Here is a 23305-nt window from a genome sequence, read left to right on the forward strand (position 1 = left end):
TCGCCACATCTAATAATAATGGGGTGAAACATAATTGCCATAGCTAACAGGCGGCTTGCTAACCTGCCCGGTCCTCGTACGGTACGGAGCTGCCTCATCAACCTTTTACGCCGAAAAGTTGAGGGCGCAGTTTGGTGAGCCCGATGGGCTATGGGGAGACCGTCGCGGGGGCACCGGTGAGCCAGTTATAAAAGGGGAAGAGGGAAGGGACAGGTGCGGGGAGTGGATGGGACTAGCGGCGGCAGGTGTTGGAATGGCTGGACCAGCGATCACTTTAAAGTTGAGCGGAGTTGCATCAGGACCCTGGAGCGCCGGACACCGTTCCTTCACAGGAAGGAGGTGTTGACGGTTGCGTCTAGATGGTACCACCGACATCGACCAGGTAGGAACGTAGTTCCTTTGTGGGGCCATAGATGTACCCCAGTTTGGTATGTCCTTTGTAGTCGGACCACTTGGCCTTGAATGAGTGGCTTAAGTGGCTTACTGGTCTTGTCGTGGCTTACTGGTCTTGTCGTAAGTGCGTTTCTGCGCATCTGGATTGGACTTTACGCGCTTTTAAACTACGGTGGGGTTGAAGACTTTGGGCTTTAAATGATTCAGGGTGACGGGCAGCGGAGGTCGCGTTCGGCGCTGGGCTGGAGAACCCAAAACGTTTCGCAATATTTCGTAGGTTCAACAGGTCCAGGTAAACATCAGATTTTGCTAAGTAGGAGCGCCCCATGAGTTGTTTAACGCTCCGAACAGCGCGCTCGGCAAGTCCATTGGACTGTTGGTATTCTGGGCTGCTGGTGACGTGTTGAAAGTTCCACCTTTTGGCAAAGTTTAACCTTTTGGCTGGTGAATTGGGTCCCGTTGTCAGTCTGAAGACAAGCTGGAATGTCATGTACAGAGAAGTGTGTCCTGAGCTTTTGGGCGACTATCTCTGAGGAGATGGTTGGCAGAAAGTCAATTTCGAACCAGTTCGAGTACGAGTCCACTAACACGAGCTGGTGCTTCCCGTGCCAATCAAAGATATCGGCAGCTACTGATGACCATGGCAGAGAGGGAGCAGGTTGAGGTAGCAGGCGTTGTTTTTGTTGGTGCGGTGCTTGTCTTTTACAGATCGCACATGATTCTGTTTTCTCCATAATGTACTTGGTCATTCCGGGCTAGTAGATCATTTCTTTCGCACGCTGTAAGGTAGCCTCTACGCCTGGGTGACCACCATGGATTTCCTCATAGTACTCGATTCGCAGGGAAGAGGGGATGACCGTCATGTGACCCTTAACAATCACTCCATCTTGTACTAGTTCGTCACGTACCAGGAAATAGGGTCGCAGTTCAAAGGGAGTGCTAGACTTTGTTTGGCCACCCGCCTTTGATGGTGGAAGTTAGCAGCTGAGAGGTTTTATCTGTAGCGGTGTGTTCGGCGCAGGCGGTCGGTTGAAACAAACAAGACTTTCAGGACGGAGAATCCGTCTTGTTCGAATGGGTGTTCACTGGTGGTGCGTGGAGCTCGAGATAGAGTGGCTGCAATGTGCATGTCTATCTTTTATGTAGACAATGCGAAAATCAAACCGTTGTAGCTGCATCATCAAGCGTTGAAGTCTTGCTGGGGCAGCAGGGATAGGTTTGCTCAGGGTGGTGACTAGTGGCTGGTGATCAGTCTCTACCGTGAAGGTCTTGCCAAAAATAAAGTCTTTAAATTTAGAGCAGGTGAAAACCACGGCAAGCAGTTCCTTCTCTATCTGCATAGCGTTGTTCAGTATCCGTTAGGGTGCGCGAAGCGTAGGATACCGGCATCACGTTGCCATTGAAAGAAGTCTGCAGGCATGCTGTGCCTAGTCCATACTGAGATGCATCGCAGGTGATTGTAACTGGCAGGTTGATGTTAAAGTATGCCAGAGTAGGTGCACTAGCGAGCTGTAGTTTTAAAGTCTCGAAAGCTCGCTGGTGTTGTGGGTACCAGGACCATGTGTTGTCCTAAGCAACGTTTCGGGCCGAAACCCTTCTTCAGACTGATGTAACTCCCTGGTCAATTCTTCCCTTCCCTCCCGCACCACCCCCTCCCCCGGGCACTTTCCCTTGCAACCGCAAGGGATGCTACACTGTCGCTTTACCTCCCCCCTCGACTCCATTCAAGGACCCAAGCTGTTCCAGGTGCGACAGAGGTTCACCTGCATCTCCTCCAACCTCATCTATTGCATCCGCTGCTCTAGATGCCAACTGATCTACATCGGTGAGATCAAGCATAGTCTTGGCGATCGTTTCGCCGAACACCTCCACTCGGTCCGCATTAACCAACCTGATCTCCCGGTAGCTCAGCACTTCAACTCCTCCTCCCATTCCGAATCTGACCTCTCTGTCCTGGGCCTCCTCCTTGGCCAGAGTGAGCACCACTGGAAATTGGAGGAGCAGCACCTCATATTCCGCTTGGGCAGTCTGCACCCTAGCGGCATAAACATTGAATTCTCCAATTTCCGGTAGCCCTTGCAGTCTCCTCCCCTTCTCAGCTCTCCCTCAGTCCTCGGGCTCCTCCTCTTCCTTTTTCCTTTCTTCTCCCCACCCTACGTCTGAAGAAGGGTTTCGACCCAAAACGTTGCCTATTTCCTTCGCTCCATAGATACTGCTGCACCCGCTGAGTTTCTCCAGCACTTTTGTCTACCTTTGATTTTCCAGCATCTACAGTTCCTTCTTAAACACCATGTGTTGCCCTTGTGGGTTAGTTGACGCAGAGGGGCTGACAATTCACTGAGATTAGGCATGAACTTGCCCAGGTAGTTGACCATACCTAAAAACCGTTGTAAGCTGGTGACATCAGTTGGTACTGGCAGTTCGTGGATTGCCGCAGTCTTCAGCGGGTCAGGTTTTAACCCGTTGCTGGTGAACACGTAACCTATGTAAGTGACTTCAGGAACTCTGAACTTGCACTTCAGAGGGTTCAGTTTTAGATTAATGTCTCTGGCACGGTTCAGCACCTTAAGTAGGTCGGCATCATGCTCGGTTACGTCTCGGCCGTAAACTAGGATGTCGTCAACAATGATGGCACAAGGATATTCTGCTAACAGTTCCATTGCACGCTGGAAGACTTCGTTAGCAGAGTTGATACCGAAGGGCATTCTTAAAAATCGGTAGCGGCCAAACAGGGTGGTGAAGGTTGTTAACGCCGATGAGGCATGGTCTAACGGGATTTGTCAGAAAGAACTTTTGGCATCCAGGACTGAGAACACCATTGCGTTACCGATTTGTGCCACTACGTCCTCGGTAGTTCTCATTGGATAGTGTTGGCGTTTGATTACTGTGTTCAAATCTTTAGGATTGATGCAGATGCGTAACTCCTTGTCTATCTTTGTGGTGACGACCAAGGTGGAGACCCAGTCTGAGGGTTCGCTAACTTCGGCAATGACTCCGATAGAGACCATACGTTTTAGTTCATCGTGTATTTTCTCACGCATGCCATGCGGGATGCGGTGAGGAGTACGTACGATCGGGGTGACTGTATGGTCAACAGTGATCTTGTATATTGTCAGTAGCTTGCCGAGTTTGTCGTCAAACAAGTCTTTATAGTTGGATAGCATCTGTTTTGTTGGTTCCTTTGTCAGACAGAGTTTGTGGACAGTATGCCCGAAATAGACCAGACCTAAGTCATGGCATGCATTGATGCCTATCAGGGTTTCAGAACTTGGTTGGACAATGTAAACGAGTAAGTTCTTTGTCTGTTCATTGATGGTACATTTGAGATCAGCTTTACCCAGGGGGTGAATAATTTCCCCTCTGTTCGCATGTAGAGTGGAGGAGTCTTTTTTTATGAGCTCAGTGGTTCTTATCTTGTTGAACACTTTGAGTGACATGACGTTTACTCTGGCGCCGGTATCGACTTTGACGATCAGAGGTTTGTTATTGATTATCATGGTCACCGCAGGATCAGTCACTTTGGCTGGGGTGCGCAGGCTTAGGGAAAGTACAGTAGACTCAGTGTCTGTGTTATCAGAGTCGTTCCCATGGGAAGATTTGTCATGTTTACGGGAATCAGAATCGGACGGGTCTTGTTGAATCAGGTGCAGCTTCATCCTTGAAGCTGTACTCCCACTAGATCGACAACAATTAGCAAAGTGGTTGAGTTTCTTGCAATTATGACATACTTTCCCATGGGCTAAGCAAAATTGGCGCCCCCTGGGGTGGAAATAGTTACAGTTAGAGCACCTCGTGGCAGGCACATTCTGATCTTTGCTGGACGCATTGAAAAATCTTTGTGGAGAATAGCTAACCAGATTCACATTAAGTTGTTGATTAGCATTCACACTATCAAAATCAGCAAGTGGTGCTACAGTCTCAGCCATCCGACAAGCATGAATCGCTTGCTCCAAAGTCAGTTCAGCGTTCTGCAGCAGTTCGGCTCGTAGCTTGCGGTCGCTTATTCCTCCCACAATTTTATCACGAACTAGCTCATTTGTCAACTCACCAAATCTGCATCGAGAGCTGATATGTCTCAAGTCGCTGATAAATCATTCGACAGGCTCATCAGCCTGTTGCATTCGGGCAAAAAATCTTGTTCTCTCGAGGATCCTGTTAGGCGTCGATTTGTCAATAGATTCAGCAGGCACCACTCCCAGACCATTCCCGTCTAGTTTGAGCTGGTGAAAATTCAAAAGAGCCAGTGCGGATCATAGCTAAATTCAACAGCAGAGATGCTTTCAAATCGTCAGGATCATTTCGGTGAACGATGCGGATATAATGAGAGTAGTCCTTCTCAGACATTCGCCATCGCTCAGCAATATTGGAATCAAAAACGAGCGGGCTAGGCTTTCGACAAGAGTTAGCCATGTCATCAAAATCAAAACCAAAACTCACAAATAAAAACTTACACAGGTTGAAACACAAGCATATTTATTGTTCAGGTCATTAACTACATCACCCAACTACTTTCTGCCTGTATCTTGGGTGTGACTAAACCATGCAGCCAATAATAACTAGACTTTAGAGATACAGTGCAGAAACAGGCCATTTGGCCGACTGTCCAAGCCAACCAGCGATCACCCCTTACACTAGCACTATCCTGCACAGCAGGGATAATTTGGCAACATACCGAGGCCAATTAACTGACAAAACTGCATGTCTTTAGAGTGTGGGAGGAAACCTGAGCACTCTGAGAAAACCCATGCGGACACGGGGAACATACACACCCCGTATAGACAGCACCTGTAGCCAAGATCGAACCGGTCTCTGGAGCTGTGAGGCAACAACACGATCACTGCTGCTGACCTGTCAATAAACTTATTTTCTCTTTAAAAACCTTTGTTCAAACGGAAAAATAGTGCGTTTGGAAAGACATTGAAAATCTCGAGAGCATGCGTTGACAATCCACAGAAACACTCAGCAAGTAGCAAATCTACTCAGAAACAACGGTTTGTGTTGTTTTCACATTTCCACAAAAACGGTAACCGCTACCGCTACGATTTTTCGCTACCTTACTCGCCATTCTCCTGTGCTGCAAGTACGTCAAGTTTTGTTCCGATCGGTGGAATATTACCAAAGTTATGAATGTTTACAAATCGTAAAAACTGCCCCTTCCGGCACCTGCTGTCAATCACTGGCGGTGAGGAGAATAAAGCTGAAGGAGCAGAGTGCGGAGTAAGCAGAATGCAGAGAGCGCAGAGTGCAGTGAGCGAGTACGGAGTGAGCAGAGTGAGGCCGGAGCCGGGGAGCGGAGTGCAGAAGTGCCGAGAGCGAAGAGAGCATAGTGCGGAGAGAGCGAGTGTTGGCTGCTTCTGCGGCGACCACCACGACGAGCAGGGAGCCGCTGAGTGAGGCCGAAAGCTGAAGGAGCGGAGTGAGCGGAGTGTGGGCTGCGTCTGCGGCAACCGCAACCACCCCGCCCCCGCACCCCCCCCCCCCCCCCCACGCCCACAACATATCGGTTCTGACCTGCCATCTATTTTTTTAAAGCGGCACCAAAATTATAGCAACAGTGCATTTGGGTTGTGCAAAAATGTCACTGTGCTATGGATACGTGACAATAAAGAATCATTGGACCTCATTGGAAACCTTCGAACTATAATCAGACTTGATCTTGCCCTAAACGCTATACCCTTTACCCTGTACCTGTATACCGTGGACAACTTGACTGCAAACTTGTATCGTCTTTTCACTGAATGGTTAGCACGCAACAAAATACTTTTCACTGTACCTTGGTACACGTGACAATAATAAACTAAACTAATATAAACTAAACCAAACCTATGGGCTACACCGATGAACACTTTAGGGAGGCAGAGTGGCACAGCTGGTAGAGCTTCTATCTCTCAGCCCCAGAGCCCCAGATACCCGGATTCGATCCTGACCTTAGGTGCTGTGTCTGTGTGTAGAGTCTGCACGTTCTCCATGTGATCGTGTGGGATCCTCCGGGTGCTCTGCTTTCCTCCTACAACCCAGAAGCGTGTGAGTTTGTAGGTTTAATTGGCCCTCTGTAAATTGCCCCCAGTGTGTCGGGAGAAAATGGGATAACATAGAACTAGTGTGAACGGGTGATGTAGTCAATGGGCCGAAGGGCCTGGTTCCCTGCTATAACTCTAAACTAAACTCAACTAAGCGAGTCATTCTCAAATCCCAGAGATTGCCTAAAATAATTGAAATGGTGATGAATTAGTTAAGATGGAAATAAAGATTCAACTTCAGAAGAATCAGGTTAACTCTTAATTTATTTGCAGCATTAACATAATAAAAGTTTGTCTTCCAAATTGTATTTGTTACACATTGTACAGCTGGGAACAAATTGGAAACATTCAAAAATAAATGGTAAGTGTTACATTGTACAAAACCTTGTATACAGTGAATGGCTTTATAAATGCTTAAAAATAGTTATGTATTAACACACCACAGAAGAACAAAATTGTCAAAAAGAGTTGGTTTCTTAGTTTAGTTTATAAATTCTTGGAGACAAAAATGCCGAATTGCCATCATGCAAAAAGGCAAGATAAGAAAGGACATTAGACGGAACACCAGTAGCAGATTTGTTGGGGGTTTTTTTTTTTTGCCTTAGTGAAGGGTAAAAGTGTTTGGAAACTGTTTGAAACTAAACCAGTAGGAAAATTGTGCTCAGATGCAGAAACCAGGTTTATTTAACAGAGGAAATTTTGGAACACATCCATACTGTTAAAGCTTTTATAACCAGCAACAGAAAAACTACTTACAAAGTATGGATGCTTTCAAGTACTAGACCCTGGTTCTTGGAGTATTAATAGATTTATTTTAGAGTTTTATTTATTTTTATTTTTACAAACATTCTCTGTCTTTTGAATTCTCCATCAGTACAGTATCTTACTCCAAATGCCACCTCCTTCTTAGCTGTACATTATCAGAATGTGACTATTTACAATGTTCTATGCAAAATTTCCAGTTAAAAGTGAAATTGTGCAAATTTAAACTGAATGATTACAGCATTAATAAAAAAAACACCAACGAAGCAATGCATAAGTTACATGTTTTCGATAGAGTTGTTACTCAAATGACAGGAAAAATAAATAATGCCATCAAATGATTTTTGTTATCCTTTTAATATCTCATGAACATGTCACAACCATGACAAATTACAAAATAAATGCATTTTAAATTTATGTATATCTCACATGGACCACAAGGCAGCTTGTGTTAATTGCATGAAAATGCACAATGATTTGAGTGTAACAAATTGAAATAAAGAACTGCGGATGCTGGTTTACCAAAAAAAAGGGACACAAAGTGCTGGAGTCACTCAGAGGGTCAGGCAGTATCTATGGAGGTCATGGATAGGTGACATTTCATTCCGAATTCGAAATGCCATCAATCTATGTTCTCCAGAGATGCTGTCTGACCCATTGAGGTACTCCAGCACTTTGTGCCTTTTTGTAGTGTAACATATATCATTTATTCTACAGCGAGGAAGACTATAAAAGTTACAAGGGAATTATCTCTGTTTTTCCCAGTATGATTTTTTAAGGATGATTTTTGCAATTGTGTTTGGAGATGCGAAAATGTTATTGATAAAATGATCCTTTTGTGGTTTAATGAAGCATTGTGCACTTTATGTTGTGACTCACCTAGTCCTAAGTACTGCACAATACCTTGCATCTTGACTGTACTAGACAATGAAAATAGCTAATTTAATTAAATAGTACATCAGTTGATAATGTCTTAAAGGGTCAGAGAAACTTTATGTTTCTACTCATGGTACGATCAAAACACAAAAGCCACAAAGCTCTCAGGCTATGAATAACTTTCTTCCAAATCATCTAGAGCTAGTGGGTGTCATAGTGGAGCAGTGGTAGAGTCACTGCCTCACAGCGCCAGAGACCCGGGTTCGATGCTAACTACAGGTGCTGTCTGTAGGGAGTTTGCACGTTCTCCCTGTGACTGCGTGGGTTTTCTCTGGATGCTCTGGTTTTCTCCCACACCAGAAACGTACAGGTTTGTAGGTTAATTGGCTTTGATAAAAAAATATAGGATAGTGGTGTTGTACGAGGGTCGCTGGTCTGCACACTAGGAACAATTTACAGGGCAGGGAAAGATTTAATAAGAACCTGAGGGGTACATTTTTTACACAAAGGGTGTATGGGTGTATGGAATAAGCTGCCGGAGGAGGTAGTTCAGGCAGATACAGTATTATCGCAATGTTTAAGAAACGTTTAGTCAGGTACAAGGATAGGATATGGGCCAAACGCAGGCAGGTGGGACTAGTGTAGACGACACATGTTGGGCGGTGTGGGCAAATTGGGCTGAGGGAATGTTTCCACACCGTATGAATATGAATCTATAAGTTTTTGCTCTTTCTGAACAAATTTATTTAGGTGAATTTATTTTAGAGATACATAATTGAGGCATTGAAAAGCTAAAATCATTAACAAACGTTTCATGCTCTGAACAGTACCTAAGTGAGAGTAATATATATATATATATATTTCATTTTATGTGTGTGGGTGTGTGTGTATATATATCTCTATATAACTAAAAGTCTTTGTCTTGTTTGTTTGTGTGTATGTGTGTGCGGCAATCTGGTTAATTCCTATCTTCTTCCAAACGTTAGGCCACAGCCTTCCCATTTTCACACATCCTACTCACATTTTTTCCCCTGGTGATGATAAACATCTTCCCATCGCATTTCCACCTATATTTCCGAAGTTATTAATCGTTGACATTTTAAAAACAGCCAAAACCGCCTTCTCACAGATAGCTTCCAGCCTTCTCACAGTGATGATGTCACAATGCCTCACACAGTGCACCAATCACAGTGGGCTCTCATGCTGGCTGCTGACTGCCACAATGACATCACAATGGGACGTTGCCAACGGTAACAAGGTTGCTGCCCCTATTCCAATATCTGAAGGGGCTGCTCATCAAGTTCTGGTTGCATTTTGGTCCCACGATCCTGGTGTTTTGGAACCCCCCCCCCCCCCCCGGGTCCCACTTGGTCTAGTATATATATATATATATCTCTCATTTTATATATTTTGTTGTATGTGTGTGTGTGTATATATATTTATACTGAATGTTTTTGTTTATTATATTGTTTACAAAGTACTACGTTTACATGTTCTGTTGTGCTGCTGCAAGTAAGAATTGCATTGTTCTCTTTGAGACATGTGACAAGAAAACACTCTTTACTATTGACAAGGGATTAATGGTGATTTGGTAGCTTCGGTGTAGAACTGGCTTTTTCATACGACAGAGGATAGCGGTGGAAGGGTGTTATTCTGGCTGGAGATATGTGACCAGTGGAGTTCCACAGGGATCTGTGCTGGGACCTCTATTGGTTGTGATATATAGAGAGAACTTGGACAAAAAGTGAAAATGGGTTGTTTAGTAAAGTATAAAGGTGACACAAAATTGATAGAGTTGCGGACAGTAAAGAAGGGTGTCAAAGAAAGTAGAAGGATGTAGGTCAGTTACTGATATGGGCAGAGAAATGGCAGATGGAGTTTAATCTGAGTAATTATGAGATGTTGCATCTTGAAGGTCAAATATGAGGGAAAAGTATACAATTAATGGCAGGACACCATTGATGTACAGAGGGATCTTGGAGTCGAAGCTCGGTGAAAATTGCAAAACAGGTAGATGGTGGTAAAGAGGCATACGGTATGCTTACCTTCAATAGTTGGGACATTGTGTTTAAGTCAGAAAATCATGTTTAGCAGTTTTATAGGACTTTGGTTAGTCCGCATTTGGAGCAATGTGTGCAGTTCTGGTTTACCCCTAACAGGAAGGATGTAGAGGGTTTGGAGAGGATGCAGAGGAGGTTTACCAGAATGTTGCTTGGATTAGAAGGTATTAGCTATATATAACTTCAATCATTTTCTCTTGAGTATCGGAGGCTGAGAGGACAACTGATAGAAGTTTATAACTTTATGAAAGGTATAGATAGGGTAGACATTCAGAACCTTTTTCCTAGGATACAGTTTTAAGGTGGGAGAGGGAAAGATGAGTATAGAAGTTGGGAGGTCATGTTGCAGTTGTATAAGACGTTGGTAGACAAAAGTGCTGGAGAAACTCAGCGGGTTCAGCAGCATCTATGAAGCGAAGGAAATAGGCAACGTTTCGGGCCGGAACCCTTCTTCAGACTTCAAGACGTTGGTGTGACCGCATTTAGAGTATTGTGTTCAGTTCTGGGCACCATGTTATAGGAAAGATATTGTCAAGCTTGAAAGGGTTCAGAGAAGATTTACTAGGATGTTGCCAGGACTAGAGGGTCTGAGCTATAGGGAGAGGTTGAGTAGGCTGGGTCTCTATTCCTTGGAGTGCAGGAGGATGAGGGATGATCTTATAGAGGTGTATAAGATCATGAGAGGAATAGATTGGGTAGATGCACAGAGTCTCTTGCCAAGAGTAGGAGAAATTGAGGACTAGAGGACGTGGGTTTAAAGTGAAAGGGAAAAGATTTAATACGATTCTGAGGGGTATTTTTTCACACAAAGAGTGGTGGGTGTATGGAACAAGCTGTCAGAGGAGGTAGTTGAGGCTGGGACTATCCCAACATTTCAGAAACAGTTAGACAGGTACATGGAGAGGACATGTTTGGAGGGATATGGACCAAGCGCAGGCAGGTGGAAATAGGGTACCTGGGACATGTTGGCCGATGTGGGCAAGTTGGGCTGAAGGGCCTGTTTCCACACTGTTTCACTCTATGACTATGTGCGGAGCAGGTTTTTTACACAAAGAGTGGTGGGTGCCAGGAACCAGCAGTGAGGCGTGGTGGTGGAGACAGATATGACGTTTAGATAACCATATGGATATGCAGGGAATGTAGGGATAGGGATCACATGCAGGCAGAGGACATTATTTATCTTGGCATCATGTTCGACACAATCTTTGAGGGCTGAAGGGCCTGATCCTGTGCTGTGTTCAACATTTAAATGCAAAAACTATCAGTATTATTAAGATAAGTAGTTGTATTCATCAGTGGATTGGAAAGAAAAAAGGAACAATTTGATTTAGAAAGAAGGAACTGCAGATGCTGGTGCTAGAGTAACTAGTGTCAGGCAGCATATCTGGAGAACATGGATAGTGACTTTTCAGGTCCATGTCTTTCAGAGATGTTTTGATCTGTTGAGTGTTTGAAGGCACCGGGCCTGTACTCACTGGAGTTTAGAAGCATGAAGGGGACCTCATTGAAACTTACCGAATAGTGAAAGGCCTGGATAGAGTGGATGTGGAGAGGATGTTTTCACTAGTGGGAGAGTCCAGGATCAGAAGCCATAGCCTCAGATTAAAAGAACGTATCTTTAGAAAAGAGATGAGGAACAATTTCTTTAGCCAGAAGGTGGTGAATCTGTGGAATTCATTGCTACAGACAGTGGTGGAGGCAAAGCTATTGGGTATTTTTAAAGTGAAGATTGACAGTTTCTTGATTAGTAAGGGTGTCCAAGATTATGGGTAAAAGGCAGGAGAATGGGGATGAGAGGGATAGGTAGATCAGCCACAATTGAATAGCGGAGTAGACTCGGTGGGCTGAATGACCTAATTCTGCTCCTATGACTTGGAAAATTATGAAAAGATACTATTAAACTGGAATTAATTTGGAGCAGATTTACGAGGTTAAACGCAGCGGTCAGGCAGCATCTCTGGAGAAACGGAATAGGTGACGTTTTGGGTCGAGACCCTTCTTAAGACTGAAAGTAAGGGGAGGGGGAAACTAGAGGTATGAAAAGGTACAGAACAAAATCAGAGCCGGCACCGATGGCCAAGGAGACAACAATGGTCCATTGTCGGTTGTGGAGGAGGTGATAATGAAGGGATATGAACAGTGAAATTAGCAGTAAGACCAGGGTAGGGGAAGGACGGAGTGAGAGGGAAGGCAAAGGTTACTTGAAATGAGAGAAATCAATGTTCATAGATTTACAAGGTTGTTTCATTTAGAGTTTAGTTTGGAGACACAGCATGGAAACAGTCTCCTCAGCCCATGGATGAACTTGTAAATTGCCTGCCTTTATGTCTTCTCTATAACCACGGACTTGGTTAAGTGATTATTCAAAAATCAGTAACTTAAAGAAACTTCTGCTACCATGTGAACCAAGCACCAGATATACAAAAATATTTATTGCACTTTAGACTTAACGGACCTTTCACGCCTAAGACATATCTGCCAAGTTCTTGGTTGGAATTGGCAGCTGTAATCCACATGTATGCCTGTTTCTCAGGCCACTATTATACTAGACTCCTATAATGTAACTTCTTCACTATGAAGATTCAAATGCGTTTTTCCCATTCCTTCATAGAATAGCAACGTGAGTGGAAAAAGAAAACAAGTAAGCAAGCTGAATGGGGGTTGAGTGGAATGGGTGGATGTTAGTTTAAGCACAACATGTCCAATTCCCACTTAGTTGAATGAGCTATCAGCTCAGTGTGCTTACAGTAGCTTTTTTATTTCAAGTAATAATATTTAGTTCGGACCTGAACTGCAGCCTTTGTTTGTCAGACGTAAGTATACAGACAATGTTCTCCCTTCCCCTCCCTCCCGCCGCCCTCCCCAACCCATGAGCTCTCTAGTTTGAGTTCAAATTAACTTCATGCAACACAGAAACCAATGTAACGGCATGCATTTCAGGCTTATTATTATTTAAGGTGCCTTCGATTACTGGCAGTGCGACGATGTTTTAAATGTATCGTTATTGAAGCTTTCAGATCATTGTTAAAGAGGAACATTGACATTGGGAGCTCAGAGCTGATATGAATCTACAGTGCTTTTGCATATGGACAGTTTCTTTCACAGACCCCTGAGTCGTACATGGAGGATGCTATTCATCAAAAGGAAAAACAGCCACTCAAAGCAGCAAAACTATTGAGATGCAGAGTGCTCATTGGTTATTTGCCTGGAAGACCAGGATCTGACAGATGCCTATGGAGACCCAACAGTCCCGTGGTGTGTATTGAGGGGTTGGGTAAGGAGGGGTGTCGTGTTGACTGTAGGGAGGGCTGCACCTGTAGTAGTTGCAACGGCGACTCTTGCTCTTGTTCTTGGTCCAAAAACGTGGCAAAGTTGTCTTCCGATATAGTGTTGAGGTGAACACCACTGGACAATGACTCTTTGGATTTCAGGTTGGATTTCTCAAAGTCCAAAAATTCTGGACTCTGTAAGAAAAATTGAAACTCACGGTAGGAATTTATCACAAGAGAAGATGCAGCAAGGAGGGAGGTTGATGGAGATAGACACAAAGCTGTTATCAGGCAACTGAACCATCAGACCAACAACTTGAGAGCAGTCCGGGACTACTATCTACCTCAATGGAGACCCTCGGAATATCTTTGATCGGACTTTACTGTCATTATCTTGCACTAAACGTTACTCACATGATTCCCTTTATCCTGTATCTGTACACTGCGGACAATCATGTATTGTCTTTCCGCTGACTGGCTAGCAACCAACAAAAGCTTTTCACTGTACCTTCATACTCGTGATAATAAACTAGACTCAAACTCAAACTCAAAGTGCTGGAGTAACTCAACAGGTCAGGCAGTATCTCTAGAAAAAAAGGATAGGTGACGTTTTGGGTTAGGTGACGTGTTACTCTAGCACTTTGTGTCTATCTTTGGTACAAACCTGCATCCACAGTTCCTTCCTACACGAGAGATTTCAGGACTTTTGTTGCTCAAATGCCTGTTATCAGGCTTCTGAAAGGCCATTCCACAAATTTAGTTTAATTTAGAGTTACAATGTGGAGACAGGCTCTTTGGCCCATCAAATCCACGCCGACCAGCATTCACCCCGTACACTAGTTCTATCCTACACACTCGCCATTTAACGAAGCCAATTGACCTACTAACCCATTGGAGTGTGGGAGGAAACCGGAGCACCTGGAGAATACCTACGCGGTCATGGGGAGAATCGACAAACTCCATACATACAGCACCCGTTGTTGGGATCGATCCCAGGTCAGGCAACAGCAGCAGCTCTATCAGCTGCTCCTGGATACTGACTGATTCACCACTACCCCATTGCAGACTTTGGACCTGTCTTTTGACCTGTTGCTGAGAACTATATTCTGCACTCTATCTTCCCCTTTGCTCTGTCTATTGTACTTGAATATGACTTGATTGTATCCATCTGTGGTATCTGATCTGTTTGAATAGCTTGCACAGCAAAGATTTTCACTGTACCTCGCTACATGTGACAATAATAAATCCAACCCTTTAAGGCTACACACGACAGATTTGACTTTCTTCTGCCAGAGATTCCTCCCCCGCCCTCTCCCTCCACGTCCCACCAATGACACATTGTGGAAACCTTTGTCCTGAGTCTTAGCTGAGAGCTATAATGTGTGGACTGATACAGACCCTAATGATGTTGCCTGAATCATAGAACATAGAGCATAGAGCATAGTACAGTACAGCACAGGACAAATCCTTTAGCCCATAATGTCTATGCTGAACATGATGCCAAGATGAACTAATCTCCTCTGTCTGCGTGTGATCCACATCCCGCCATTCCCTGTATATCCATGTGCCGGCCAAAAGTCTCTTTAACGAATTAAATTAAACAAACCTCCTCTGCCTGCACATGATCAATGTCCCACCATTCCTTGCATATCCATGTGCCAATCTAAAACTCTCTTAAACACCTCTATCATGTCTGTCTCCACCAGCACCCTTGGCTCCCACCACTCTCCATGTAAAAAACCTGCCCCTTTCCCCTCAAAGTTATACCCTCTAGTATTTGACGTTTCTATCCTGGGAAAAAAGTTTCTGACTGTGTCTCCTATTTATGCTAATGCCCATTTGATTAGAGGGATATATGCCAAGCACGGGCCAATGGGATTAGCTTAGATGGGGCATCTTGGTTCGGCATTGACGTGTTGGGCTGTAGATAGATAAAAATAGCTGGTGTAACTCAGCGGGTCAATCAGCATCTCTGGAGAAATGGAAAAGGTGATGGTTCGGGTTGAGACCCTTCTTCAGACTCAGGGGAAAGAAGGGTTTCAGTCTGAAGTTTAGTTTAGTTTAGTATAGGTTAGAGATGTAGCACGTAAACAGGCCTTCAGCCCACAGAGTCCACATCGACCAGAAATCCCTGCCCATTAACACTACCCTACACACACTGGAAACAATTTTACTTAGACCAAGCCAATTAACCTACACACCTGTACGTTGTTGAAGTCTCTCAGCATCTTTTATCCAGAGATGCTGCCTGACCCGCTGAGTTACTCTAGCTTTTTGTGTCTAGCTTCGGTTTAAACCTGCAACTGCAGTTCCTTCCTACACAGTTGGGCTGAAGAGCCTGTTCCCATGCTGTATGGCTCTATGACCTCTGTCCAGTAATGGATGTTTACCTGTGGAGTTGTTGGGAAACTGTGGTTAGTGGATACGGGTTGGACGGTATGTATCACTCTCGACGATGGTCTCTGGTAGTCTCCTGCCCCGGTCACCATGCTGTATGCCGGAGGTCCCACCATAGACTGCCGTTGTAGTAACTGCAAGATGGCATGAATGTCAGTCGACATCTGTGTTTCCAATCTAGAAAATAAACGACATGGAGAGGAAAGGTTTAGAAGAATATGGGCCAAACATAGGCAGGTGGGACTAGTGTAGATTGCAAAACAATACGTTTTTCTCTATATGTCAGCAAGACAAAGGAGATAGTGATCGACATCATTGATAATTATCTAAATGGTGGCCGATTAGGAAAAGGGGAGATGCAGCGAGACCTGGGTGTCATGGTACACCAGTCATTGAAAGTAGGCATGCAGGTGCAGCAGGCAGTGAAGAAAGCGAATGGTATGTTAGCTTTCATAGCAAAAGGATTTGAGTATAGGAGCAGGGAGGTTCTACTGCAGTTGTACAGGGTCTTGGTGAGACCACACCTGGAGTATTGCGTGCAGTTTTGGTCTCCAAATCTGAGGAAGGACATTATAGCCATAGAGGGAATGCAGAGAAGGTTCACCAGACTGATTCCTGGGATGTCAGGACTTTCATATGAAGAAAGACTGGATAGACTTGGCTTATACTCGCTAGAATTTAGGAGATTGAGAGGGGATCTTATAGAAACGTACAAAATTCTTATGGGGTTGGACAGGCTAGATGCAGGAAGATTGTTCCCGATGTTGGGGAAGTCCAGGACAAGGGGTCACAGCTTAAGGATAAGGGGGAAATCCTTTAGGACCGAGATGAGAAGAAACTTTTTCACACAGAGAGTGGTGAATCTCTGGAACTCTCTGCCACAGAGGGTAGTTGAGGCCAGTTCATTGGCTATATTTAAGAGGGAGTTAGATGTGGCCCTTGTGGCTAAAGGGATCAGGGGGTATGGAGAGAAGGCAGGTACGGGATACTGAGTTGGATGATCAGCCATGATCATATTGAATGGCGGTGCAGGCTCGAAGGGCCGAATGGCCTACTCCTGCACCTATTTTCTATGTATCTATGTATCTATGTATAAATTCCGGTATACATTGCTCTCTACTTTGGTTGAAAGCTTCAAGTTCCTAGAAGCAAATATCACAAGCATCCTGTCCTGGACTAGTCATATTGAAACAATGGCCACAAAGCACACCTATGCTCAACTTCCTTAGAAGACTTAGGAAGTTCGGCATCTCCCCATCAACTCTCACCAGCTTCTACAGATGCGTCATAGAAAGCATTTTATCAGGATGTTGTGATAGTTTGGGAACAACTTGTCGAAGACCGCAAGAAATTGCAGAGAATTGTGGACGTAGCCCAGACCATCACACGTACCAATCTCCCTTCCATTGACACCATCTACACTTCACATTGCCTCAGCAAAGCCACCAACATAATCAAGAATGTGTCTCACCCTAGTCACTCCCTCTTCTCCCCTCTCCCATCAGGCAAGAGATACAGAAGTGGGAAAACACACACCTCCAGATTCAGGGACAGTTTCTTCCCAGCTGTTATCAGGCAACTGAACCATCCTCTCATCAACTGGAGAGCGGTCCTGTCCCCCCATCTACCTCACTGGAGACCCTCAGACTGTGATCAGACTTTACTGGACTTTCACTAAATGTTTTACCCTTAATACTGTATCTCTACACACTGTGGGTGGCTCGATTGTAATCTTCTCCCTTCTGAGGGGCATTTCGTTTGGACCTCAAGGGGTCCAAATGACAATAAATTGAATTGAATTGAATTGAATTGAATCTTGTACAGATCCACCACTAATTTTCAAGAAACTGGTGGTCCGGTAAAATCCAGACAAAATTACGAGCGTGCATTTGAAATTTCCTCTCCCCCCTGGAAGTCACCCTGAAAATGTAGCGCCTAGGTCGGGTGAGGTGGTTGAGCTCAACCTCATCGGGACTTCCGTGGCCGATCATCGGTATCTTGGCCCCCCAAAGGTTGTGACCTCTGTTAGTTGTGCAAAATGGATAATACAGCAAAGCCCTGGAACCAAAGGTGCCGGAAAACCGGTGGTGGACCTGTGCAATCTTTCTGCTGACTGGAACACATTTCTGCTACCTCAGTACACATGACAATAAACTAAACTATTTATTTAAGAAGGAACTGCAGATGCTGGAAAATCGAAGGTACACAAAAATACTGGAGAAACTCAGCGTGTGCAGCAGCATCTATGGAGCGAAGGAAATAGGCAACGTTTCGGGCCGAAACGTTGCCTATTTCCTTCGCTCCATAGATGCTGCTGCACCCGCTGATTTTCTCCAGCATTTTTGTGTACCTTCAATAAACTAAACTAACTTGATGGGGCTTCTTGGTCGTCATTCCCAGACAGACTCTACTTCAAACACGTACCCATCACCTTTGATTTTGTTATAGAAATACCCAATCATGTCTAGAGGATAGTTATTCTTATGAGTTCAGTAAACAACCAGAAATGTGGCAAACTATCATTTGATTGTTTTAAACAAACTGTATTACAATTTTTAAAATTCTTATTTACAAATTTAAAACGTGTTTGATAGGTTACTGCGGAGAAAATAATAGCATTTGGTAATACAACTCTAAAATACAGGACATTGCAAATTTTATTCCAATGTTCTTTTTTAATGTCAAGTGCATCTTTGCACAAACTACATTCAGTAAATGTTACTTAAAGGTTTTAATTATAATTGGAGGTTGAGTGGAGATTTGATAGAAGTATATGAAATTATGAGAGGCATAGATAGGGTAAACTGTCAGAACCTTTTCCACAAAGTAGAAATGTCCATCAGTAAAGGGCATAGCTTTAAGGTGAGAAGGGTGAAAGTTTAAGGGAGATGTGCAGGGAACGGTTTTTTACACATAGGGTGGTGGGGGCCAAAGGTGGTAGTGGAGGCAGATAAGATAGTGGTGTTTATGAGGCATTTAGATAGGCACATGGATATGCAGGAATGGAGGGATATGCATCGCGTGCAGACAGATGAGATCAGTTTAACTTGGCATCAAGTTCGGCACAAGCAAGTGACTTGGAAAATACTTTGTGAATAAATACTAAAGAGATATCTCATCATGAGAAATGCTAAGCTAATTATTATCAAAGAAGCACAATGGCACAGCTGGTAGAGTTGCTGCCCCACAGTTCGATCCTGCTGCTGACACCGGTTCGATCCTGACTACAGGTGCTGTCTGCGTGGAGTTTGCACTTTCTTCCTGTGACCACATGGTTTCCTCCATGTGCTCCGGTTTCCTCGCTCTTCCCAAAGACGTGCGGGTTTGTAGGTTGCTTGGCCTCTGTAAATTCTCCCGCATGTGTGGGGAGTGGATGAGAAAGTGGAATAGCATAGAACTTGTGTGAACGGGTGATTGATGGTTGGCATGGACTCAGTGGGCCAAAGGGGCTGTTTCAATGCTGTACCATTAAAAAAATAACACTCTTTAAAAATATATATATTTTATTCTGGGCACTTTTCTAAGGCTGGTAACAAGGAAATATTCTGTCCAATAGTCTTCAGAAATCATCTTTATTACTTGCTTTAAAAAAGTATATAAAACCATGAGGGGAATAGATAGGGTGAATGGTATTTTACCCAGGGTAGGGGAATCAAGAACCAGAGGGAATACATTTAAGATGAGAGAGGAAAGACTTAATAGGAACCTGAGGGGCAACTTTTTCATACAGAGGGTGGTGGGCATATAGACAGAGTTGCCAGAGGAGGTAGTTGAGGCAGGTACTATAACAACATTTAAAATATGCTACATGGATAGGAAAAGTTTAGTGGGATACAGGCCAAACGTGGGCAACTGGTACTAGCTTAGGTGAGGCATCTTGGGCAGCATGGATGGTTTGGACCGAAGGGCCTGTTTCCATTCTGTGTGTCTCTAAGATTCTAAACAATATGGAACCGGTACATGTGGCCAATGAATCTGTTCTGGTGCACATAGGTGCAAATTGTTCTGATAATCTATTTCATCTTGTTGGCACATCTCATCAAATCCAATTCTTTTTGTCCAAATTAATCATAAATTTTAATTAAAAATAAAAACCGCAGACGCCAGAAATATTACACATAAGTTCACAAATCATGGGAGCAGAATTCGGCCATTCGACCCATCGTCTACTCCGTCATTCAATCATGGCTGGTTTATCTTTCCAACTCAACCCCGTTCTCCTGCCTTCTCTCCATAGCCTTTGAAATCTAAAATAAAAGCAGAAAATGCTGGAAACACTCAGCAGGTCAGGCATCATCTATGAGGAGAAAAACAGAGATAATGTTTCAGATCAATCATCTTTCATAGTTACAAACAAGGGTGATTACTATTTTACTCAAATATCTTTCCTTTATTGGAGGTGAGAAGTACTCATTACCTGCTGAGATGTTCTTGAAGTAAATCTAATCTGTGCTCCACCTCACCGTAGGTTAAGTCGCTTCCTGACTCTGAGATACCAGGGGCTGCATGAGAAGATGCAGACTGGGTGGACATATCAGGATATTCCACAGGTTTTCCACTTTCCCAATCCTTTAGTCTCTCGCTGGCATCTGGTGAAATCCAGAGAGCATATAAAATGAAAAACACTTTCAACACTTTCAAAATCATGTAAAAAATCATGAGAAGAATAGATCGGGTAGATACGCAGAGTCTCTTGCCCAAAGTAGGGGAATTGAGAACCAGACATAGGTTTAAGGTGAAGACGGGAACCTGAACCTGAAGGGGTAACTTTTCCACATATGTGATAGAGGGATATGGGCCAAATGCAGGTAGGTGGGACTAGTGTAGCTGGGACATGTTGGTCAGTGTGGGCAAGTTGGGCCTGTTTCCACACTGTAAGACTCTATGACTTGGTGTAGAAACAAAGAACTGCAGCTATGCGCTTACAAAAGAAGGCACAAAGTGCTGGAGTAGCTCAGTGGATCTGTCAACATGTCAGGAGAATGTGGATAGGTGGCATTTTGGGTCAGGGCCCTCCAATGAATCTGAAGAAAGGCCTTGACCCACAACGTCGTCTATCCATGTTCTCCTGAGATGCTGCCTGATCCGCTGAGTTACTCCGTGTCTTCCAACACTTGGCGTGTTACCTCAGGAGAATTCCTCGTGACAAACCCATGTAGAAGTTTAAAATATTGAAACCATTAACTAGGAGACAAAAGGAACTGCAGATGCTGGAATCGTGAGCAAAGTGCTGGAGGAACTCAACATGCTGGAGAAACTCAACGGTTAAGCAACGTCTGTGTCTAGCTGCATGAAAGGTTAGTTACTCTCATGAGTTCAGTACACAACCAGAAATGTGGCAAACTATCGTGTTCAAAAGGGAACTGCAGATGCTGGAATATCGAAGGTACACAAAATTGCTGGGGAAACTCAGCGGGTGCAGCAGCATCTATGGAGCGAAGGAAATAGGCGACGTTTCGGGCCGAAACCCTTCTTCAGACTCGCATGTGGCAAACTATCGTCTGATTATTTGAAAAAAATAAATTATAATATTTTAAATTCTTATTTACAGCATTGAAACGTGTCTGGGTCAGTGGAGAAAATAATAGCATTTGGAAATGAAACTAAAATACAGGACATCGTAAATTTTATTCCAATATCCTTTTTAAAATATCAGGTGCATCTTTATAACAAACTACATTTAGTAAATGTTACTTAAAGATTTTAATTATCTTCGGGGTTTGAGGGGGACTTGATAGAAATATATGTAGTTATGAGAGGCATGGATAGGATAGACAGTCAGAACCTTTTCCCAGCGTGGAAATGTCCAGCACAAGAGGATATTGCTATAACGTGGGAGGGGGGAAAGTCTAATGGAGATTATGTTTCAGGTCGGGGTCTTTCTTCAGACTCCCAACCTGTCCTTTTCCTCCACAGATGCTGCTTGACCCACTGAGTTCCACTAACACTTTGCTGAAACTGGGGTGGGGGTGGGGTGGAGGGTGGGGGGGAGGTGAAAGGGGAGTGGGAGGGAGGGTTGTAAGAGGCTACCTAAAATTAGAGAACTTAATGTTCATTCATACTTTGATATGCTGATATACTGTATGTGATTGGTCAGATCCAAGTTACAGGCCGATTTAAGTTATTTTTCAAATTGTTTGTTTTGAAGCATATTTTATGTACTTCTGTGATTGAAAGGGAAACAGGAACAGGCCACTTGTCCACTCCAGCCGGCCACAACTCCTCTCTCTGCCACATCCGCAAACTCTCTGAATCCACGATCTTTAAAAAAAAATATCCACTTCCTCTTAAAATGCTCCCATTGATCATAACCATCCTGGGAGGCAAGACTCACACCCTCTAGCAGGGTAGCAGGTACTATCACAACATTTAAGAAATAATTAGACAGGTACAGGGAGAGGCTAGGTTTATGGGCCAAACGCAGGCAGGTGGGACTAGTATAGATGGGACGTGTTGGTCGTCATGGGGAAGGCTCTTGGTTCCCCTACTCTGGATAAAAGGCTCTGTGTATTTGCCCTGTCTATTCCTCGCATGATCTTATAGACGACAATGTGAAGTTTTCTGTTACTGCCTTCCAAAGCAGTCCAACTGCAACCTAAGATCTTTCATGCCAGTAAAACTGGTGTATCTGGAATGCAAATAACAGAACCCAGCTCTGGGCTATTTAAATCTCAAGCATTGCTGATTCCAGGGGATTTAAATAACTTTACCACCTGCTAATTATTTTCCTCACTCCGGCTGTTTAATCCTCTGTGAATGTTTCACTCCTTGGCGTTATTTTTCTCATATCAGTATTACAGTCATAGAGCCTTACAGCACGGCAACAGGCCCTTCGGCCCATCTCGTCCATGCCCCACCTACACTAGTCCCACCTGCCTGCATTTGGTCCATATCCCTCTATAATCCATGCACCTGTCCAAATATATTTTAAATGTTGAAACAAAGTGTGGGGTGATGCAGTGGCGCCGCGGTAGAGTCAAAGGCGGAAAACCCGGGGGGGCCAGAGGGGACACATCCCCCCCCCCATGTTTTGAGAGGTGGGGGACATCCCCCCCAAGTTTTTGTGATCCCGATTTTAAAATCGTCGTTTTTAGTGCTAAATTGAGCCTCCAAAGCCTCGCGCGTGTGTTTGAGTGTGCGCATGCGCGCGTGGCCGCCAAAAAATTGTGTCCCCCGTCCCCTCCATGTTTTGATAGTGAGTTCCGTTCTTGGGTAGAGTTGCTGCCTTACAGCGCCAGAGACCCGGGTTCGATCTTGATTACGGGTGCTGTCTGTATGGAGTTTGTACCCTCACCCTGTGACTGCATGGGTTTTCTCTGGGTGCTCAGGTTTCATCCCACACTCTAAAGACGTGCAGGTTAATTGGTTTGGAGGTTAATTGGCTTCAGTAAAATAGTAAATTGTCCCTAGTGTGCATGATAGTGCTAATGTATGGGATGATCACTGGTCGGTGCAGACTAGGTGGGCCGAAGGGCCTGTTCCGCGATGTATGTCTAAAGTAAAGCAAAGAACTGCAGATGCTCATTAA

At 44.3% G+C, this 23305-nt stretch overlaps 1 protein-coding gene across 2 annotated transcripts in view; it reads right to left on the reverse strand.

Annotated features, from left to right (window-relative positions):
• Positions 1-12956: 12956 nt before the first annotated feature.
• Positions 12957-23305, reverse strand: part of kcnh7 (potassium voltage-gated channel subfamily H member 7) — a 350824-nt gene continuing 340475 nt past the window's right edge. The window contains exons 14-16 of one of the 2 annotated variants that reach the window (XM_033024163.1): positions 20195-20366; positions 15771-15954; positions 12957-13575 (exon numbers count right to left, since the gene is read on the reverse strand). In XM_033024163.1, coding sequence (XP_032880054.1) covers positions 13309-13575; positions 15771-15954; positions 20195-20366 — 623 coding nt within the window. In that variant the 3' untranslated portion in view covers positions 12957-13308. The remainder of the gene's footprint in view (positions 13576-15770; positions 15955-20194; positions 20367-23305) is intronic. The other variant, XM_033024164.1, reaches the window with a different exon arrangement.

This window comes from Amblyraja radiata, chromosome 7 (genome assembly GCF_010909765.2).
Source record: "Amblyraja radiata isolate CabotCenter1 chromosome 7, sAmbRad1.1.pri, whole genome shotgun sequence".
Taxonomy (NCBI): domain Eukaryota; kingdom Metazoa; phylum Chordata; class Chondrichthyes; order Rajiformes; family Rajidae; genus Amblyraja; species Amblyraja radiata.